The 22,387-nt window shown below is 43.0% G+C and overlaps 1 protein-coding gene across 4 annotated transcripts; it reads right to left on the minus strand.

The window, feature by feature from the left end:
* Window positions 1–200: 200 nt before the first annotated feature.
* LOC108103297 (nascent polypeptide-associated complex subunit alpha, muscle-specific form) lies at window positions 201–22,090 on the minus strand. Of its 4 annotated transcripts, none has more exons than XM_017208716.2 (4): window positions 21,608–22,090; window positions 4,753–5,025; window positions 4,221–4,523; window positions 201–4,147 (listed from the first exon to the last, which is right to left on the minus strand). In XM_017208716.2, exons 2-4 carry the CDS (start codon window positions 4,808–4,810, stop codon window positions 810–812), a joined length of 3,699 nt encoding a protein of 1,232 aa, XP_017064205.1. In that variant the 5' UTR covers window positions 4,811–5,025; window positions 21,608–22,090; the 3' UTR covers window positions 201–809. The 4 variants fall into 4 exon arrangements, with proteins under 4 accessions (XP_017064205.1, XP_017064206.1, XP_017064208.1 ...); XM_017208717.2 differs by lacking the exon at window positions 21,608–22,090 and adding an exon at window positions 9,530–10,651; XM_017208719.2 differs by lacking the exon at window positions 21,608–22,090 and adding an exon at window positions 9,526–10,651.
* Between the last annotated feature and the right edge of the window lie 297 nt (window positions 22,091–22,387).

Genomic DNA, 22,387 nt, shown 5'->3' on the forward strand with positions numbered 1-22,387 from the left:
TTCGGGCGAAGGAAAATTTAGGTATGTAAATACTATTTTTAACTTTTCTGAAGTGCTTAATATTAGGTAAATACTATTTTCAAATGTTCTAAAGTGTATAATATTTATAAAATTAAGCTCAAGATGGTTGTTTATCTTTTTAACATTGAGTAATTATCAATGTATTAAGTGCCCACTGCATAAGTATAGAACGACCATTATTAGTTTCTGTATTTTATTTTATTCAGTTTAATACAATGCCATATATATACATCAACGCTAAATGCATTAACTGCTGTTGCTTTAAAATAATTTATTAGCATTTTTAACTCTTGTTTTCGGGCTCCTTTGCTTTTGCTACCATTTGTTTTTTGTTTGACACGACTAAGTAGACCAGTCCCATTGGTTAGAAAATTGGTTACTATATTTCACTATGACGTACGAAATATTATTTATGCATATTAACATACACATATGTATATTTGTATATATATATATATATATATATAGATAAATGTTTCGTTTTTCTTTATATTAATATTTTTTTTGGGTTCTCTTGTGACCTAATGACTAAAACAAATTATTAAAAAACTACATAGTTCATAACAAAAACTAAGATTAGTTAAAAAAAAATTGGGTTATTGGGCGCTTTAAAAGCGCGGGGGGAATGGGGTGTGAAAAAAAACGTTCTATTAAATCGTGGCTTTTTTCAAAATTATTTACAAACTCAACACAAAATTTACTGTTAACGGTATAAAAATAATATAACTTGTGCGCTGCCTTTGTGATTTTGTGCTTGAATTTTATCTACTGTTTCTTTTTTGGAAAACTCAGGATCGGTTGAGCTCCTCTCGTTTAAAATTCCGTATCGCGTCCATCAGCTGGGAACGCGGATCCGGAGTTGTGGGTCCACTGCGTCCGCCGTTGGTTTTCACAGGCTTCAGGGCCGGAACTAATTGTGCCGGCGGCGGTGGTGGCGGTGAGGGTGTAGCTGCTGGCTGGGATGTGGGCTTAAGTTTGACCTGCAGGCTCACCGGTCTGATTTCCGGCTCTTGGAGCTTAACTTCCGTTTTGGTGGACTTTAGAACCACATTCACATTCTTCGCCGGCGGCACTGGTTTGCTTTCTGGCGGGGATATGGACGTCGCAGCTGAAGAAGGAGTAGTTCCATTTACAGACACCCTTATCCTCAAGGCCTGCTCCTGCTCTTGCTGCTCTTTGGCCAACATTCGTTCCTTAAAGCCTGTGCGGCGTAAGGTGTTCTGACCAAAGGGAGCTGGAGAAGGATTGGCCTCCGCTGGTCGGTTCCTCTCAAAGGTAGAAACGGGGCGTGGCAGGGAGTTGCTGGCCAAGTTGGAAACCATTTGGTTGCTTTGGCCAGCGGGTAGAGTGAATCGATTGGTTTTGGCTGGACGTGGCAATGTGGAGGATTGATTTTGGGTCTCAACCAGTGGCTTCTCAGGAGATGGTTTAACCTGCGTTTTAAGCTTTACTTGAACCGAAAAGGTTTCCTCTTGGACCTGCTGCTCCTTTACCTTCTGGACATCCGGCTTCTCATGCTTTACCGGCTGTTCGTTCTCCACAGATTGACTGACATCTTTCAGTGGCTTAACCGTAATGGGGACGTGGTATTCCTTCCTTTGGGGAATACCCATTCTCAAAATGGGCGAAGCCACTTCAATGGTGAGCTTGGCAGGTGGTGAGGTTACCGTCTGAGACTTCCCTGCACCGCCAAAGATGTAGTCCCCTTCGTTCTTAATAGCCACAGTGGACTTGGGTCGTTCGCTCCAGGTGGCAAAATTGATGCTAGGTGGTCCGGAGTAGCGATAAGTTGTCGGCAGAGGCTTGGAGCTCGGAGCAGACTCAATCAGTTGACTTGGTTGGGTTTCCGTGCTATTGATCGGGTTTCTCAGACTAACTGGACTGATTGGAGTGGCTGGGGAATTAAGAGGTGTTATGGTGGTTTTGGAGCTGGCCGAGATTTCGGTTTCCTCTTTAACCGTTTGAACAGTTGAAACAGATGTAACGAGCACTTTTTGAACTGGTGCAGATGGCTCTGGAACCTTCTTCAAAGCCGGTGGCGATGGCTTAGGAGCTGGAACAGGTGACTCTTTCTTGGCCACAGGAGGCGATTGTTTCTGGACAGAAATTCCATTCTCAGCCAATGGAGTAACCTGCTCCTGGACAGTTTTTACAACAGGAGGTATTGGTGGCTTTTCACTTGATGAAGGCTTTTGCTTCTGTATTGGAGTAGGTGATTGTTTCAGGGCTGGCGGAGGAGGGGACTGCTTCTGCTCGGGCTCCTGCACAACGTTGGGAGCAGGAGTCGATTGTTTTTCGACAAGTGTAGCTGACAGCTTTGAAATAGCAGTAGTAGGTGGACTGCTGGGCTCGTCTTTGGCCTGGATCTCCAGTTCCTTTATGATCTTTGGTTGCTCTGTAACAGGCGATGGCGAACTGCCACCACTTTCAGCCAAGCTGTTCTTTCGTGAGTTCAAGATCGTCTTGATCACCTCCAGACTTTGCAATGAAGGTGATTCGCCAATGCTCAACTCACTGGAGGAGCGCCTCTGACCCAAACTATTGCCGTTCTGTTCCAGTTTGTTAAGGGAGACATGGGAAGTGCTGCGATGACTCAGAGTTCCGCCAGGTGAGGTTACCTCCGCCTCTTCGACGGATCCGCCGGCCTGAAAAGAGCCAGCTCGGGTAATCCTCGTTGTACTTTTGGCCGTAGCTATGCTAAAATTGGTCAAACGATTCGGCTTAGCTGCCTCAATCTCGGCTAGACGGGGATCGGGCTGATTTTTGATCAACGTGTCCAGACGCTGTTGGTTAATTATAGTGGCCAATTCATCCACGATCTCGTCCAGCGGCGAGCCGGGGCTCACCGAACCCGCACTGCGTTTCTGCATTTGCTGGTCGGAGAAGTCGGGAGGTGGCGATATGGGTACAGAGTAATTCCATGAAGTAAGCGAGGTCTCGCTACTGGGAGTGGCAACATTGCCATTCGTCATGGCCACCGGCTGCTGTACATGCTCCTCCTCTTCAACGATATCCTGGGCTGCAAGCACTGTCAACTCCGCAAAGCTAGTGGCCAATGGTTCGTCTTTCTTGGAAGTCTGGCACAGCTTGAAATTGTATACCTTGATGGCCTCGTCGTCCTCGGAACTCGATTCCTGCTGCGATTTCTCCGCTTCGGGTTCTGGTGAGGCCGAAGGCGATGGTGCTGGTTCTCCAATACCAGAATCCGCTTGCTTCGAAGCCGCATCGTTATCATCATCCTCTGTGGCACTACCTAAAGATCGGGGCTCCGGGGTTGGTGTTCTATTGAGAAGGACCTTGGAGACATTTCCATTGGGCGATCCATTACCATTGCCATTCAGTTGGGGAAGAGGAGGATTGGCAGCCGGAGCGACGGGCAAAGGTGTGGTAATCCTAGGAGCTGGTTGCGGTACATTCGGCGTAGGTGTAACTGGTTCCGGAAGAGAAGCCAATGATATATTATCTCCGCCACTTTGAAAATCTGGCGGTGGAGCCGGTGCCGTTTTCTTCTTGATCTGCACCAAACGTTTCCGTGGCGTTGGTTCCGGACCACCAGCCACTGGTGGTTTCAGATCCAATGTGGCATAATGCCCATCTGCGGAGTCTTCGTCCGGTGACTTTGAGCTGTTGCCGTTGCAGTCTACCTCCGGAGGACCAGAGAGATTTGGCGTGGACATGCAGAGCTGTGGTCGCTTGACAATCACCGCATAGGCTGGCTCGCTTTTCAAGTTAGCAGCCGGAATATCCGGAACAGATTGCTCCGGAATGCAAATCTGACTGGGTGGCCTGGGAGCGGTTCGCTTTTTACGCGGCGGTGGGGCTAATACCTTTGCCGGCGGCACCACTACTGGCGTACGAGTGTAGTTCATCCCCGTGGAGTCCATTGAGTTCAGTGAATTGCTTGAACTGTAAGGACTCGGCGTTTTGGCCGTAACCTTTGAGTGCCGGCTGCTACTGAAGTCCGAACTGCTGCTCAACGAATCTCGGGCAGCCCCGGTGCGCTGGAATTTGTGCATCACATCCGGATTAAAGTTGTCGTAGGACTCCGATTTGTGGCACAGTCGGATCTCTGAGAGGCCCACAGCTCCGATAGTCGATTCGCAATTGTACACCTGACTAGCATCCACTAAAAGTTGGAAAAAGAAAATAGTTAAGTAAGGTATATTGGGTAATGCAAAAGTATATGTAGATCCTCTTACCTGGACTGCGGAACTCGTACTTGTCCGCATCCAGTTGCTTGTTGTCGCACACAAGCGAAAGGAGTTTACTCAGAGGAACCCTGGCACCCAGTCGGGCCACAAAAAGCTGATCCTTGGGCAGCAGAACGGTGATGCGGAAAGTCTGCTCAAAGGGCGCATTGCTGGTGGCTGCAGGCACTGGGGTTATCCGATTGTACTCTAGCTGACTAGTCTCGTTTACGTCCGTGTCCGTGGACAAATGGTGAAGCTGTGTCGACGACTTGGACAACTTGCCCATGGAAGAGCTGCCAGTGCCGGATTTGTCTAACGGTAAGAAAAGGGGGAGTTAAGATTTTACAAGTTAGAATTTGAGTTTCTTAGGGTTCTATCTATTGGAACAACAAATATTCATTTAGGAAGTATTTATTGGATTGTATTTAGCGATTGTGGCAATATAGTACAGTAGATAGGGAACCATATAGGATAAAAATAAATTGTCAGGCTAATTAAAGTTTATTGTTTTAGTGGCGTTTAAAGTTTATTGACCACTTACCCTTTTTCCGGCCAAACCAACGATTTAGTGTGGAGAAGCCGCCCTTCATGCTGCTCATGTTGTGGGCGTGGCTCCCGAAGTGTTTCCCTATCTCTCAATCGCTCTCCGCTTCTTCCACCTTCACCAACTTCCGTTTCCTTTTCGGTTTCGGTTTCGATTTCGATTTCGAATCTCAACTTTTGCAACTCAGCGTTTTCCTTAAAATTTCGATCGGGTTTCGTAATATTCCTAGAGCATGCTAGAAAATGGCGTGCGATTTGTGCGCTGCGAAATCTGAAAGTGAAAAACGGCAAGAAAGCGAGTTAAAAGCGGCTCGATTACAAAAGACGCTTGGTCTTATCAGTTTTTTCTGGCTGATAAAGATGATGAAGGGGGGGCTGGCGACTGCTTTTTTGCTGTTTATCAATGCCACACATACACATACTCGATTCTTCCAATTTGAGACACATCCATAATACCCTTTCCCAAAGATAAAGAGCTATATGTTAGTTTCCCCAACAATAAACGGCAATTTCGATTTCTAAAGTACGTTCCAAAGTCGACTTGATAGTTCTAGCTTGTACGTATTCGCTTTATCAATTAAATTTTCTCCGTTTCTATTTGCCTTTTGCGCCTGGCTTAGTGCTTAATTGTCGGCCAGGCTGTTTAATGGCTCACACCTATACAAAGGCACTGGCCAAAATGCGAGCGATAAGCTCAAGAAAATCGAAATCGTCGGCGGCAATGAGAAGTTCGCGACTTGCGGGCGTTTTTTGTCGCGTGCGAATCATTTGCACACAATGCAAATCGCGAAGGCGACTTCAATATATATACGAGTATATATAGATGTCTATAAGCAAGATAGGAAAAAGAGGGTGGAAAGGGGGGCGTGGCGTTGTTTACTCAGTAGTAAATTCTAATGACATAGTTAGGTGGTGCAGCGGTGTGAGTGCAAGACCATGCAAATTACGGCCAATTGTTGCAGCACCAACTTGTTCTATTGTCTTTGCACTGAAAACAAATAGGGAAATCTCTTTGAAATTATGTTTTATTTTCAAATGATAATGCCACTATCTAAGGGATAGGAGTAGTTTAGGATAGGAAGAAGTTTATGGGTGATATTTTTCAACCAAATCCTTCTTTTTTCCCGTGCATTCATGTACATTTTCATTAGGTATACAGTACATTACAGATCTATAAGGTTAATCGCAAGTAATTCCCACGGGAAGTGCATAGTTTCCCTTAATTGGGAATCCAATTCAGTAAACAACCTTTTCGAACGACAAATAAACAGATTTAATGGAACTAAATGACGATAATTGAATTCAGAATAAAGCTTGCCTGACTCGATAGTTGCTATATATATAAGCTGTAACATTCAGTTTCTGTATTCCAGATTTAAGAACTTGAATCAGCTTAAAAAATAAGATTTTAATTAAGCCTTTAATATGAGCGGCTATATCCGCCTGGGATCCCAAAATAGTCAATGGATTTATTTTAATGAGCCGCACTGTGCACATTCGTGATTGCCTGTGGCCAATCGATTTGTGTTTACTTTTTAATGAGCAGCCCCGACTTATTAGCTCGACTATTAACCAGCCTAATTAGATATAAAACTCAACATGGAGTCATCACGTCGATCCCCATGAATTCGCCAAAAAAAAAAAATACCCCATGGGGTTTGAGGATTTCAAGCTTTTGAGGCAATTACACCTGAATTGAATGTCTCACTTTTCGATCACTTCGATCCACCTTAATCATTCGTTTAAACGTAAAACCCTAATCTTACCATTTATCCATTATGGCCATAGATTGGGTATTTCCTCAGTCGTTTTAGCAACTCTTCTAACCAGTTTTGGGTTATCAATACGGCGTTTGTTTTGTTTTTGGTTTTGGCCCAAAGGCTTTTATAGTCAGTCACTAAAGTTCCCCTTGAAATAAGCATGAGTAAGTTGAAATTCCTCAGCTATCATGAGGCGGCGATGAGAAATGTTTTTTATTGTGGTTTTTGTTTTAAATCATCACGTTCCATAAACATGGCTTGTGGTGTTGCCAAAATAATGAGCTTGGCTAATAGCGTTAAGTGTTTGGTGGCCCTTGTGAACTGGCTAATTGAAATAAAAATTAAATTACACTCGGATGGTACTCTATGGTGAACTTTATACTTTGCCTATCGTCTTTGTATGAGTGAAATGGCTGGAATAAAGGCGCTTACATTTATGGCCATATATAAGCCCTCGATTATCTAAATATATTGCCCATTATAATGGGCATATAGCATTTGAATAGCGATGAATCAGAGCCAACTGCTAACTGCAGCTGAACAATCAGACGTAATTGAACTGTTTGCTTTGGCACGTTGGCTCCGTGTGTTTCGGATTGGAGATGGTTAAGTAACCCTCTATCGATTTCCACTTCTGACACGAGTAGCCCAGTTAACAGACAAACATCGAGCGATATTACCTATAACGTGAAGTGCGAACGATTTCCATTCCGGCGTTTATCAAAACGATCGTTTCGAAACAAGGTCTTTAAAACTTGGCGAACTCAGAGATCACTTATCGTTGCGAGAACTTGATTGATCAGCAACATTGAGGCCTCACGAGTTGGTTATATCTTTGGCTTTGAAAATGTGAATCTCAAGGAAGGCCCATTATCATATCGAAATACTAGATAATCTAAAAGAAAGAATCTTCTGACTGAATAACCATGGAAAGACATCATTATTAGTAAGCTTTTATCGAAATGTTTTGATTGTAGTCGCTAATAGATCTTTATGGTCTTGGAATATATCAAGACAAGCATAGTTTTATTTCTAAATAGAACCCATAAAAGTCCTCCCCATTCGGATCTTTATGGTTCTACATCATGGGGTTAGATAACCCAGGCAAAAAAACTACGACTTCCATAATCGAATGCTAATTTCACGGCTAATGTCTTCAGTCATTTGGATAAGTATCACCGTTATGTGTACTCTTAAAATTGGCAACTTTCTACCGTTACACATGTGCCTAAAGAAAAGGTAAGCATTATTGTTTTGGGGGCCCCAAGTACCGCTCCATGTTAAATAAGTTGAATCAGAAGTGCAAATACAAGATGATTAATGGGCCAGCTCTGTCGATGTGATTATTGGGAATGTCGGAAAGTCGGGGGGTATCACTTCATCATGGGCTTAAATATAGAGATGTTTTGACTGCGAATCGTTTTCACTGTTCAATCGATGACACTGACATTGAAGTTCGGCATTGCATTCAGTGAATCGACTTGAGGTTGCTCCAAAGTTAGGCGATGATATCATGGTGGATAAGCGACGTGCGGGAATTTTTTTTATTGGTGCTCATCATTGTTTCTCTATAAACATCATCACCGATCCAACTAGACTGCTATGCAAATTTCCAATCGCCTGGTAAGTCGATATACCCAGAAACACCTGTGGAATGACTTTCTCGAGTCACTGTTTTTACCTGTTTTTGCGACAACTTTATCTGCTTTTGTTTGGCTTGTTGTGAGTTATCAGCCGAGTGATACGCATGACTAATCCCGAATATGCTAAGTCTTAGTCGTCGTTGTTGTTATGTATGTATGTATGTATGTCGCCCCTGACACTTGCTGGCCATTATCTATTTCAATTTGTGCGGCAATTTGAGCCACTTGATTAGGCCGCTTCGCTCTGCTATGTCCGATCCTCGGGTTCTTTGGTAAATACCCTGCACATGTGTATAGGTAGTATATGCCCCTATGACTGACACTTATCACGTACCCCGGCTGTAGCTCTAATGGCTCAGAAGATGTCACTGTACGTTAGACATTCGATTGGGGTCTTCAGGAGTGACGTGGATAGATCTATTTAAAAACCCATTAAGGACCATCAAAGGGGAATATATATAATATAACCCTTAGCAAAAATGGGCAAAACCTGGGAATATATGATTACCTAAAAAAATCTTTATGGGTTCTATCTTATTCGTTATTCCAATTATAAACAAGTTGCTAGTTTCTTGCCCAATTCTGTCTTGGTTCACGCGGGTCCAAAAGTGAGGAAATTAGGGAGCATAGCTAAAGAATCAATCAACGAAAAGCTATATAGATAATAAAATAAAAAGAATCGATGGCATAATATAACCAAAAGAAGATACGAAAAAGAAATGGTAATTGATTGCGAGACCATAGAAGGCAACGGGTTCGAATGGGTTTAAATATGAATGAGGCAGACGATGTGAGTGGCCAAGAAGTGAGTTAGTATAAAATCGATATTCCGACTATTTTCCGTATTTTAAGCCACGTTCTAGCTGTTTACCCCTTCCGACTAAAACCAACTTCCTTAGCTAATTGAAAACAAATCGTCGGACGCTTGGCCAATGGCAAGTTTTCCGTTAATTTCACACAGATTACATTATAACTACTGCACTTTAACTACTGTTTTGTTTGCGGCTAACGAATACAGTTGTACTCAAAATAATAGTAACACAAATATCATATATGATATACAGTTGAAGATTAGTTTGGTTTAAACTACTATTATTTCGCAGACAGGTGTAAGATTGTGGCAAATAGTTTTTCCAACGGTTGGGTTAGAATCCCGATCTACGTGACGAATCACTTCTCGCACTTCACATTTCCAATTCTATTCGTCGTGGCTTTCTTTGGCTATTCACTTTGCTTTGCCGCAATTAAATGCAGTGTTTGCTGTTCGGCTAATTGCACGTTGTCATAAACAGAAATAAATTAATACACGCACACTAGAATTTATGTAGCTCTTAAGGTAAACTTGAAAAACAACAAAAAATTGCGTACTAACTGCGGCTAGCGGTGTTTCTTTTTTTTCTTTTATTTGGCTTTCTCTCTCTTTCTGGATGAAGAGAGGAGAAGCAACTTCTGCGAGGCGGCGCCGACGACGACGTTAACAAAACTGAAAACAAAAACGCGCAAATTATGCATAGAACACAAAAGCACAAACACACGTAGAGAACTCTAAACACCGACACACACACACTATCAAACACAATAATAGTGGCAATAATAAAGCAACGGTAACTCTCTAATAATAGAGCCACAGGCAGAAAAAAAAAACAGAGTTGCTCTCTCATTCCCTGGCTCTCCCGACTGGAGGAGCTCTTGCTTTATCTTATCAGACCATGCAAAATGATTGCTGCGACAACAACGTCAGGTGAAAGGAGGCACGAAAAAGTGCATGCCAAATGGTTTTTGGATTTTCTGATTGGATCGAAGACTTGGATTTGTAAGTTAGAATTCCGATTGGATATTCTTCTTTTAAAAGTTTATTACTAAAGTTCTTATTTTTGCTTTCTGGGAACTGGAATTTGGTTAAAAGGTTTGCGACTGGAACTTTGCACGACTGAACTCTACAGATCTCGACAGAGTTCAACAGAATAATGCTGGTAAGTCTTAAAATCACTTCTTTAAACATAGTAACTAAATTAATATGTAGAAAATCACTTCTCATTTGCTATAAAAGTCGCTATTGGTTAGCATTTTGAAACCAATCGATTAGAACTTTATATTCGAAAGGAATCAGAGTTATAAAAAACTTGACTGTTCTTTGACTGTACTTGTATTTCACTATGGAATATGGGTATCTGGTATCTAGTATCTGTTGCTCTGTGTATCTATCTGTATCTTCACTTGTCGCCGCACTTGGGCCAACTGAACTAAAACTTCCAGCTAAGTGCGTTGCATAAGTCAGATGATGATGAGCTGCGCTGACTGCAGCGCTGGCAGAATTGCGCAAGTCTCGCGTTCTGATTGACGACCTTCAATCGCAGTTAACTATTTGGCGTGGGAGCCCGACCACCTTCTTTTAGTTTTTTAAGTGGTATATTGGCGCTCCTTTCGCTAAAAATAAAATCAACAGCAGAAACCCTCCAACGCTTTTCACCGACCAGGAGTGCCGATGTCTAAATGCGTGACCATTTTCGGCCCATCGTCAAGAAATCAAAGAAAAAAAAATAGGAAGGAAGCCTCACCTAAACGCACACGCACACTACCACTCGGATGACATCATAGGTGAACCACCATAAATGGACACTCCAAGAGACTAGCTATAGTTATAGGGTGTGTGCCACCTTCTTCGAATCGACTTCTAATTAGCTGCTGTTGCACATCTAACTAGAACATCTAAAGAAATCGACATCAAATTGGTTTTAGGAGAGGTTAAAAGAAAGAAAGAATTACTCAGATACCTTACAAGTTTTCTTATTTTAAGTTTAATGGGTCACTGAAACCGCAATACCTTTAGAGAGTTTATCATAAACATAAATTGAAATAATCTTAAAAATATACAAATGTTCTGTAAGTTTAACTGCCAACCATCGATTTGTTTGGATAGTGAAAACCAGCTCAAGGGGTTATTTAGGGTTTAGGGTTCTTCGACTCCTGTTTTGGCCCACCTGCTATCGCATCTATCTAACATGGCTTCCTTGCCGACCAGACCGACTGACCGTATCTTGATCACTTAAGGCCTGTTCGACTCGCATATTAGCGTTTCTGTATTATCGGAACCCCTCGATAATGTACGAAAAGAATTCCAATAAATTTTGGTATGGCTTAGAGTTAACTTTTTTCCATCGTCTGCCTGATATGAGCGAGGCATTTTCGAGGGCGCCACCGAAACATTGGAACATTGGAACACCCAAACTAACTAAGCAAAAACACAATATAATACCATCTGTTGGCACTCGCTGTGTACTTGTACTTGTACTTGTAGCTATTATATCTCTCCATTTATTTGTAGTTGCTCGGGCACGTTTTGGGGTCTATGATAACCTCAACCTTAACACAGTCGTGTCTTTGGTCGTCGCGAAGGTTTCTTCGCAGACGGGGGCGTAGCTATCAGACGTACTCGTGTACTATATAGATCTCGATATGTGTGGCAACAACATGTAGCCAACAACATATCATTGAGGCATTTATCCAGGCCCCAGACAAAGACTTCCTCGCTGTGGTACTTGGTGACCCCGATTTGAGGGAATTCTTCTGTTTTTTTCTTTCTCTTTTTTTTTTTTTTTTTTGGTTTTGCCTCATTTTTTTTTTTTTTTTTTCGTAGTTGTTGCGAAAAGTAGCACAAACTCATTCCGAAAAGCGGCAAGAAGAACACAGAGAACAAGCCGTAAACAAGTTTTGCGATGCCAAATTCGACAATGGACCATATGATCAGCGTAATAATAGTTATGATTATTGGCTGCCGGAGCTGTCGGGTCGGGTTCGAAAGATTTCTACGAGGCATATCTTTCATAAATATTTTAGTGGCACGCCTAGGAAAAGGTAAACCTCCTTTTTGCTGCTTTTTTCTTTGCCACGGAGCGGAAGGTGAGGAAAATGCATGGCATAGGTAAGAAAAGAGTTGATCTACATACCGGGGCCGGGCCACAACAAGCCCCGTTAGCCGTGGCCCTTAAGTTTTTCCTCTTCTTCTTCTTTCTGCATGCCTCGCTTTAATTAGACTTCAATCAATGCCAGAGGCAACTGTCAGCGCCCTAGTGACTCTGCACAGGGGAAGAAAAAAGAGGCTAAATAAATGAATGATTAAATGAAGGCCTAAGGCGGCCTAAAGTGGCGGCATATCATCATAAATCTTTTCTCTCTGTGCACTGCGACTTGCACTCCAATTCTGACGTCAGTCATTAGTTTGCAGAATGGGGTCAACTGCAGACTTGGATCCCCACAGACCGACCACTCGATCTTTTGAGAGTTTTAACCGAACTGACAGTTGCCTGCGTCTGCGATGATTTCGATTCGAGATCCAAGCAGCTGATTCAATTACGGTCGCAATTGCGTTGCAAGTGCAGTCAGCCGTCCGAACAATTCAATGTGGCTCAATCTGCGACAGACATTTGCGTACAGACATGTGTTCATATTCACAGAGCTGAGTGCCACAGGAGGAGATATCCACTTACACATGTTGAACCGTCTTGTATTACATATCAAACTAACATTATCGCAGATCCCCGTCACACTTTTCCCCCATATACTATAGTAGTTTAATCTACTCTGCTATGAAATATTTATAGCCTAGAACTTTTGCCTGCCGCACAGCTGTGTGCCAACATATAGCTCGACTTTGATTCAGCTGTAACTCTATCAAGGGTCTGTAGTAATGAGTAATATAGATTTTGATGAGTTAAGTTAAGTTAATAACTAATCTTTTCCTATAGCTAATGCTAGGTCAAGCATCCCGTTAGTGGCTAAACTTTTCTTAGAGAAAAGCTTTAAACAAATACTAATCAATATCTGCGGTTCTCCGCCCATTTAAGTCCCCCATTAAGTGGCTACCTTTTTGTAGATCTGACCACCTGCAAGTGTTTTTATAGAGTTGGGAACTTCGGAGCACTGGAAATGCCGCCCAATAAACGGCAACGGTGCATAGCCAACCAACCTGTCAAGATCGGGTTTTTTATGATTATTTTTTGGGTGTTTGAGTGTTTGAGTGTTGCAACCACAGCACAACAGCACAGCCGAGGCACAACATGCACAACAGCAACACACATCCATAGCCAATTGCAAGCCAAGTGCTGCTCATAATAATTTGTTAGAGTGCATTTTCCACATTGCAAACGGAGGAGATGCCGGTTTTTCAAAAATAAAAAAAAAACCCAACCCCGCCCACCAGCCAAACGAGCTGGAAAACTGCTGCCTGGAAGAAAGTGAAGCGAAATGAAATGCAGCTGCAACAGCAATAGCAACAACTGCTGCACCAACAACTTGCAACTACTTGCTACTTGCAGCTAGCAACTTTTGCTTCTCTTTCTCTGGTTAAAGCGGCTTTCTTACTTGGGTAATAACTGGCTTGCATTTCATTTGAAAGACGTTTAACGCACTGCCTTAATTGCATTGTGGCAGGCAGATACAATTGCATTGGCTGGCACCTCAACTCTTCTTCTGATGTTGCTGCTGGGCTTGCCTCGCCACGACGAACAACCTTGACATGCAGCCAAACTAATGACAGGAAATCGTCGACAAGTGCGCGTCCCAATCCCATCTGCAATCTGAAATCTGCCATCTCCATTCTACGGTCTCTCCAATCCCATCCACAATCTAAAGCGAACCATTCCAATCTAGTCCCACACAGAGATGAGCTCGCCTCACCTTATTATATAGTTAGTTGTACAGTGGGGCCTCCGTTGATTGAATTGAATAGCCCTTTGGCAAGTTAAGTTGTAGGTTGTGATCGAAAAGTGGTACCTTATAAGGCTAAGATCTTTCGGTGATTTCCAATGGCAGTTCGGCTTAAAGATGCTCAACTGTGGTTAGATTGCCTTGGTTGGCCGCGCTTTTTAATTGCGCGTCGCATCCAACCGGTTGCCACTTGAACTGAACAATTGCCGCCCATGCCATCCACATATCTGTATCTTGAATCTGTATTTCGTATCTGTATATCCGTGAGTGCAAGTATCTGCATCTGTTTGGCAGCCAGGGCAGTTGGGGCAGTTGGGGCAGCAAAAATGCGGCTAACTTCGTTTTGGCCATTTGCACCGATTGATCATGGATTGTTGGACAGGCGCCGAAAGAGCCGAAAGAGGTGGTGGTGGTGGCCACTTCCATTGGAAGTGCAGTGTCTGCACCACAGAGTGGTGCACCACTGCACCACTGGGTGGGGTGCATTGAACCAATTGGAACTGAATCGAACAAATGTGGCTCACCTTGGCTCAAGATATTTCACTATTTCTCTCTTTCTATGGGCTACAAAAATGTCTATTTGTGTAAGTCTGTGTGTGTTTGTGTGCTTATGTGGGTGGGTGGGGCAAATGGGCAAATGTTTATCAATGAAATTGGACAGCTGAATGGGTAACTAGGTGGCCAGGTGCCACCGCCGAACTACCAATTAGTGGGTGAACATGGCCTGGCCAAATATGACAAAAACGCCAGTCAAATGGAAACCAACTAAAAATTTGCATTTAACTAGTCATATTTTTTCTAAGGGTAGCCTATCTACCCTATCTAAAAAACGCCTAGAAACCGGTCTTAGGTAGGTGCACTCCCTCTTAAGGGGCTACATATTTGATCTGTGATGTACGAGTATTCTTTTGAACTGAAATCCATGCCTGGTTCCGATTCGTAAGCACCTGGTAACCCCCTTTTGGATCGATTTCATAGCAACATTTCACGGGAGGAGGCTCCGATTACCCTGGTGATCCGCTCCAGAAGCCGGATGAGCAGTCGAGAAATGGATGAGCTCACACCGCCTGGAATGCAGTAGCGATTCGGACTTTGATTCAGCTAAATAAAAAGCCAAAGTACACATTAAGCGATGTATAAATATACGAGTATAAATACCAGGGGGAACAAACCCGGGCGAATGTCATTGCCCGGACTTGGAAACGGATTCGATACGAGACTCGAAAACTGTCAGCCATATATTTGCATCGCGGATAATGGCCATCATCTGGCTGGCTGGCTGACTGGCTGGCTGGCATTAAGATTCATTGCGAATGCAAGTCACAGCTTTTGGATGGTGGGAAACTACGTTCACGACTGTCGCTGCTGACCTTGAAATGGACCCCCAATAGAAAAGCAGCTAAGAAATCCGCCAAGAAATCAAACCAAGAAATCCAGCCAAGAAACCAGCCAAGAAATCCACCATCAGGGCAGAGAAAGTAGTTAGCCAACCAGTTGGCGGCTAAGAAAAAGTAAAATTATTTTAGGACAGGCCGTTGAGAAAAGTATGTCACCTGCACCCAAGGCACTCAGACTTTCGGACCTGGCCAAAAAAAAACACACACACAGAGACCTGGCCAAAAACAGCTGTGGCAAGTTGCGGGTTTTACTTTCTGCCCCCAAAAAAATGTACACAGAAAGAAGGCTGAAATCGAGAACATGGTGCCAAGAGAACTTGGCCAAGTTAAATTGGTATCAATTCGAGTTATTCTTTAAAAAACTTCCAAGAATTAAATTCCAATAAGAACAGTATTCGACTTATTGGAATAAATTCAGGACTATCTGCTATATCGCAGCATTCGTTGTCTTCGCTCAGTGTAAAGTATCGACAACAAGTCTCTCTCTTTCGAGATTCGCATACTGGCCAAACAAGTTGGCCAAGGCCCCCCGATCACTGATCACTCCGCGCCAACTGGATGCGTGTTGCATGCCTCCTTTTCGAGCAGGAAGCACTTGCAACCTGCAACTGGCAACACTTGCAACACGCAAGCGCCGCTTGATTTAAGCTCCAGTTCGTTTTTCGCTATTTTTCGGAGTTCGGCTAATGGAATTCCAGGCAGCACTTATATAAAAAAGATTAGACCCGCCGATGCCTCAGTCATGTCACGTAGCTCCCGGCTCAAGATATCGACGAGTGTCCAAGTCTTTGAGTCTCCGAGATTATACAATGATCGAAATGTGTGTTTTGGGAGCGTCTCTCGCTCATGTGAGGCACGTCCTCAGGCAGCTAACAATGGACATTAGCTAAACCCAATGGGATTTCAATCGATCGGCCACGTCTGCTATCTGCTATCTCCTATATGCATTATGTGCGAAAGCTTTGATGTTGAAATGTGCCATCGATTGCGGGGGTATTTCTAATGGTGGTTAAAAGTAGAGTAGAGTCCATCTTCAGACATTAGGTGACTTGACTTTGCTAATATTTCCTGTTTATACTCTTTCTTCCGGGAAGACTACTTATCAAAGTTGTAACTGGAAACTATTGCTGAAGTTACGTACTGGTAATATTAGCATTCCACATGTAAGTTCTTGGCAAAGAGGGAATGTCAACCACAGAGAACAATTTTTTGGGTATTACCTAAGTTTTTCAATTCCCCATAACATATATAATATATCTTATATTATAAAGCCAAATCACGTACCGATATTTGCTATGATTGTACAATATATGGCCAAATCAGTTTTGTGCATTTGGGGCGTATTTCACGCACGTCTTCCCGCTACCCGCTGTTGCTCTATCTTCGCCCTCTGTCTCTTCTGCAGAGTCTTCTTCTCAGTCTACTCGGGTGTCAGCGGCCCTTGCCCAACATTCGTCGATTTCATGCTGACCCACTTGCCCCAATGCGATCCCATTTCAACTCTCCGGCTTTTCGGGCTTCTCCTCTTTCTTTCTGTATTTTTTTCTCTTGTGCCCCCTTTTCTTTTTGGCCATTTTCAATGTCAACGCGCTTTTTTTTTTTGGTGACAATGAAATCAACTGGAACTGGACGCTTTTTTGTCTAATTTTGTTGTTTTTTTGTGGACAGCGCGTGTTTTGCATTTCCAGCTAAACAAAGCGAAAAATAAATATTGCCACGAAAAACCAGAATTTACAAAAAATCATATGTAAATGGCCCGAAGATTTGCATAAAGACGGGCTATAAATTATGGTTTTTTTTTGTTTTATTTTCGTCAGCAGTTTTCAGGTTCAAAGCAATTAAGTAATAACACAAATCAAAGTAAACAAAGGCTTAAAATGTAGGCAAATTATGCAAGTCCCGCCTGGCGAAAGATGATGCCATGGTTGGGTGATTTGGAGGCCCCCGACCTGTAAGACACATTACCACCCCGCATTTCAAGTTCACATTAAATCCTCTTCAGCCTTTTCTGGCTAATTTCAACACTGTTTTGTCCCAAACATCAGATGTAGAGCCAATAAAAACCAATACCATCCAGTGGTCAGTGGCCGGTCAACTCCCCATGATGATTACTGGTTGGGTCCGTCGAGTTTTTCACGCTTTCGTACTCGGCACAATTGAGTCGAATTGCAATTGCAATTGAAAAGGAAAAACGAGAAGCGGCAAGAAATGAACTGCAATTGTTAGACAGCCCATATAGGTATGCATACAGCCGTGGGCAAGGCAATAGCACTGAATTCCTAAGGTTTACCCTAATAAATCCTATTTATTTATTTGACTGATCGAACAGGAACATATATATTATATTTTATTTTCAAGCTTAGAAACCACTTTCGCATTACTTTACCCATAGAGCTAGCTTCGTTTGTTTATTCATGCATGCTTGCTTTTTCGAGAGTGTTTAATTCCTTCCAACCATTCAACTTTGCTTGGCTGCTGTGTTGCAAGTTTGCTTTGCTGCCAGCATGCTCGGATTCTTGCCGCGGCACGTGGTAAATATAGTATTCTCTGTTAGCTTAGCTGTCGCCCCTTTTTTTTCGTGTGACAATTTTTGCGTTGGAAAATCTTTGAAGCGTCACCAAAGTGTCTAAAATATCAGCGGCTCGCTGGCGTTGTGGAGGGAATGGATGGATGGATGGATGGATGGTGATGATGGGGAGCATACCGGTTTGCTTAGAGAGCAAACACGTTTGCTGAGCGGCTGCCCTTGTCAAGGTCATGCCTAGTCAAATGGCTGCTCTTTTTCGTTGTTTGTTGCTTACCAGTAGGTACATTTATTTGGGTTTTATGTTTCACCAAAAGCCAAACTGCAGCCAAACTTTTGTTTCACAATTTAATGGAGGGCTAAAATGATGGATCAGCAGCTGATCTATTGTATAACTGTGATGACCCCAGCTCTCGGCACAAACATGGATAAACCACACAAACACACACAGAAAAAAAGTTAAATAAAGTAAAATAAAGATACACCAGCCTGGGTCGGAAGGGAGGGGAAAATAAACTGTGGTTGTCGCGGGGGGCTCTTGAGTTCAACGACTTCACATGACAATTGGCCATTGTTGGTGTTGTTGTTGTTTGCTTGCTTGTTGCTGTTGTTGTTGTTGTTGCTGCTGCTTGTTGAATGCTTTGTCGTGGCAAAAGCCAAAGCAACAGCACGAGCAATTAAAAAGACGTTAATTTGTCGACTTTTGTGGCCACGAAATTGAATTTTCAACTGACCAACTCCAGTGATTAATAGCATGGAGCTGACTATCTCCGATCCCGAATCAAATTCTTCAACTCGATTTGCTTTTGCTTTTGCTTTTGGTTTTGGGGCAAAATGGGAAATGGTCCGCTTCTGTCGCTCATAATTACTGAAGCCTAAATTAACGACTGAGGCGCAGACGCCAACGGTTAAAGTCACAGTCAGCGAACTCTGAGCATTCTACACTCGGCACACAACAAGCCAAAGCCAAAGCCAAAGCCAAACCTCTAGATACGCAGATACATAGCTACATAGATACCAAAGGCAGCCAAAGGTATGCTCGTGCATGATTCTAATTACTATGTATGGGCTTTGTGCCCCATGGATTATATATAGACAATGCACAGGGACGCGGGATACTGACGAGGGGTTGTGGAAATTCAGCAGCAACAAGAACTCCATTGTTCGGCGAGCGTCGTCGCCAGCGGAGCGTCAGTTGAAGAACGGAGACCCGAGACTCTGGAGATCGGAGAATGGAGAATCGAGATCGTAGAATGGAAGTTCAAGTACCCCCTTACAGAGGCATTACATGATAGCTATAGATCATAGAGGAAGTCTTTAAGCCAGCTTCGTATCTCGTATCCCAAGGGAACAGACGAGGTGGGAACTGTGGTGGTGCGAAATCTAAGAACTTTTCTAATGACTGTCTTACTGTAAAGTGCTATTTTAAGGCCTACTCTATAACATTGGAACATAATAGTTAACATCATGGAATCTTTTATGAATGAAAACGTTTCAAAAGAGAATTTATTAATTTACACAGAAATAAACATCGAAGAGATAACGAAATCAAGTTTCGGCCCTATTATCTTTCCCGCATTTGTTGCACAGCTTGTGGCAGTTTTGTGTACACAACGCATTACCCAGAATGCCCAGTATCAGAGGTAAAAGGGGATCATCGGCCATCGGGCTGGCCATTAAAGATTTAGAAAGGCCCTTCATCACGCGGGTTGCCCAAAATCGAACGAAAGTGAGAGGAGCTGCTTGCGCGGCAGAGTGACAGGTACAAAAAGTGAGATAAAGTTGTGGCGCCCACCGGGGGGGACTTTTTTTTTTTTGGGCACGATGGTGTGTGAGGGGGTTGGAGTGTATTAAAGAGAGTGATCTGAAACGGAAGGGAAATAAGGCGCAGATTCTTGTGAGTGAATGGTAACCCAAGACTTTGTTTACTTGTCTTTTGTTCGCCTTTGGAATCATGCCGGGACTTAAGCTTCTTGCTGGGCAGCTGCTTTTGGGCAGGGGTTGTCAGGGCCTCTTCCCGAGAGCTTATTGCGCGTCGGTGAGAATCAGAATGAGAATCAGAAACACAATCGGAATGGGAACAATTCTGCTGCTGCTGCTGCTGCTGATTTAACTGCCGCAGTGGTGGGTCAAATACCTTGGACAAACTCGATGAGCGACCATCTTTTTGTTTGCTCACTCAAATTGTTTATTGCTCGGCGGCTAAAGCCGATGCAAATGCTGTATAAAATTCAATAAACTGCGAAACCAGTTTATCAGTTGATCGGCAAGCTCGGTTTCTCAGTGAAAAGTCTTAGACAAAAGTTGCCAAATAATAAACGCCATATGTATGTGTACATTAAAATTAAAAAAAAAAATATCAAAAAAATATCAAAAAATAAACAAATACAAAATGAGAAGAAGAAAAAAAACCGAAATAGTCGGCAGTTCCGAGCTTCATGTCCCAATCATCATCACCACCGTTTGTTGTCTTTGTCGCCGCGTTTTTGTTTGCCTTGCTTTTTATTTGATTTTTTCACATCTTACTTTTTTCTTACGTCTTTTGCTTTTTGCTTTTTATGTGAGATTCAATTAAAAACTTTTGACCAGCAATTTCATAAATTTGCCGGCCTTTGGGCAGGGGAAAAGAGCGGAGGGTGCCTCTAACGTTTCCATCTCCATCTCGCCTACCACCAGTCTGATGTTAATCAATTTTCGCAACAAATTTTTGCACTTGCCATTTGCCTTAGCGGAACCAACAAAATATATATATATTTAAAAAACATGCTGCGAATGTTTTTGAAAAGGAAACATGCGCTAAATAGAGCCATACAAGTATCTATTTACGTTTTATCTCGTTTTTTTTTGCGCTTCTCACTTTGTGGAAATTACTTAATATGCATTTAGCCGCCGTGCTTCGACCTTACATAGCTGAGGCTGCCTGCTTTTTTGATCGATAGTTGAGAGCCGCGATAATGCCGTTTCCGCTGTGGTTTTCATCGACGCCGCATCGGGCCAGCATCATTATGGCCATAAACCATTGATTGCCGCTCAGTTATGTGGCCGCCTGCCCGTTCGGATAATTATATTATCAGAGTCAGGCCTCTGACGGTTTAGTATTCTGGTTCTCAACCCCCCGCCGATCTGCAGAGATATAGATAGCCAGAGTTCAGCAAAGAGATCGAGAGAGCTTTCGATCCAAACCAATCCGATCCGCTGCTTTCACTGCTGACTCAGTGGCTTTTTCTTCTGACGAAGCCTGAAGTCCGACTATCTGTCATTTTGATTTTCCGCTTTTTGCAGGGGCCAGCCACCCTGGGGCAAGCACAGTTCAAAATAGAGCGATTTCCCAGTCTCCGTGGAAAAACCAATTCAGGTGAAATCAAATGATTCGGCCACCAGCAGCTTAAAGACCATAAAAGCTTAAATGAGTTTTTGAATAATCTTAAAAACAACTCATGTTAAGGGGAATAATTTCTTAACAGAATGTGTTGCTCCATAAAATGATAGTTTTTGGAATAAGAAATATGAATCAGATTCTGTTTAAAACGATTTCAGGAGAAAGGATAGGATACAGTAAAGACTTTCTTGGGCGGATAAACAGACCCAAACACACACTTCAATTACTTTGTCCCACTGTGCAACGTGTGAATTTTGCCGACCAGGAGAGTTTTTTGCCCCCAGCACACCGGCATAATTTACCGTTTTGGTGGTAGCTTTATCTGGCGATCAGAGATCGCAGCAAGTCGTTGGTATTATTTCGGTTTTTGTTGCAGTTGTAAGTGTCGTAAGTGAATTTTGTAGAGCTGCTGCAAAACGGAAACCAGAAGAACTGACAACTTACCTAGACAACGACCTCAATTAGCGAATCTGTTTTGGGCCGCGTCTTTCCATGGTTCTAACTGCCTTTTGATGTGCCTAGAAGCTGAAAGCTGAGCTCTGCTCTAGTGTTGTTGGCTTAATGGCGCTCTATTTCCTGTCAGTTCACATGCATCGGTCCATAATGCCTGTACCCAGGTGAACACACACTCTCTCACACACACTCTCTTTTCTATCTTTCTTTTTGATTTAATTTTTTTTTGGGCTAATTTTTTTTTCTTTCGGTAGACACTTTCAAACGTTTCGAATCAAAAAAAAAAAAAAATTGTAAAAAAATAAAGCAAATTATTTTGCACACACTCGAACAGTTTCACACACGCGTAGCCAATTAAAAAGCCATGTAACGTATGTAAATAAACAAAACCTTGCGAATTCTTTCCCTAGTTTTCATCCGCGAGAAATCGACGCAGCGTGAGCGTCCGTTCGGCGTGAAACTCGTTTCTCGACTGAACCGCTCAGCTGAAAATTGACTCTGAGGCTCAGCTGCAGTTGCTCGGCGGTTGGCGGCTGACGGTTGCCAGCTGACTATGAAGAGCGGGAGAGCTGTGCTGGCGAGCAACCAACCTCCCTCCCGAAAGCCCACCACCTCCCCGATCTTGGGAATGTGCATTAACCAGGCGCACGCACACGGGGCCCAGCCCAGCTCCACGGGAATTACAATTAATTTGACCAACATTTTCCATAGGAGCACCCTTCCAATGTACTCCCATTGCACTTTTGACACAGAACTGAGACAAATAAAGTA

This window comes from Drosophila eugracilis, unplaced genomic scaffold (genome assembly GCF_018153835.1).
Source record: "Drosophila eugracilis isolate 14026-0451.02 unplaced genomic scaffold, ASM1815383v1 contig_2167, whole genome shotgun sequence".
Taxonomy (NCBI): Eukaryota; Metazoa; Arthropoda; class Insecta; order Diptera; family Drosophilidae; genus Drosophila; species Drosophila eugracilis.

Coding starts and splice junctions, on each gene's coding strand:
- LOC108103297 (XM_017208716.2), bottom strand. CDS start 4,810: ATGAGCAGCATGAAGGGCGGCTTCTCCACACTAAATCGTTGGTTTGGC. Junction 4,524..4,752: donor TTGGTTTGGCCGGAAAAAGG/GTAAGTGGTCAA, acceptor TCTTACCGTTAG/ACAAATCCGGCACTGGCAGC. Junction 4,148..4,220: donor GTACGAGTTCCGCAGTCCAG/GTAAGAGGATCT, acceptor TCCAACTTTTAG/TGGATGCTAGTCAGGTGTAC.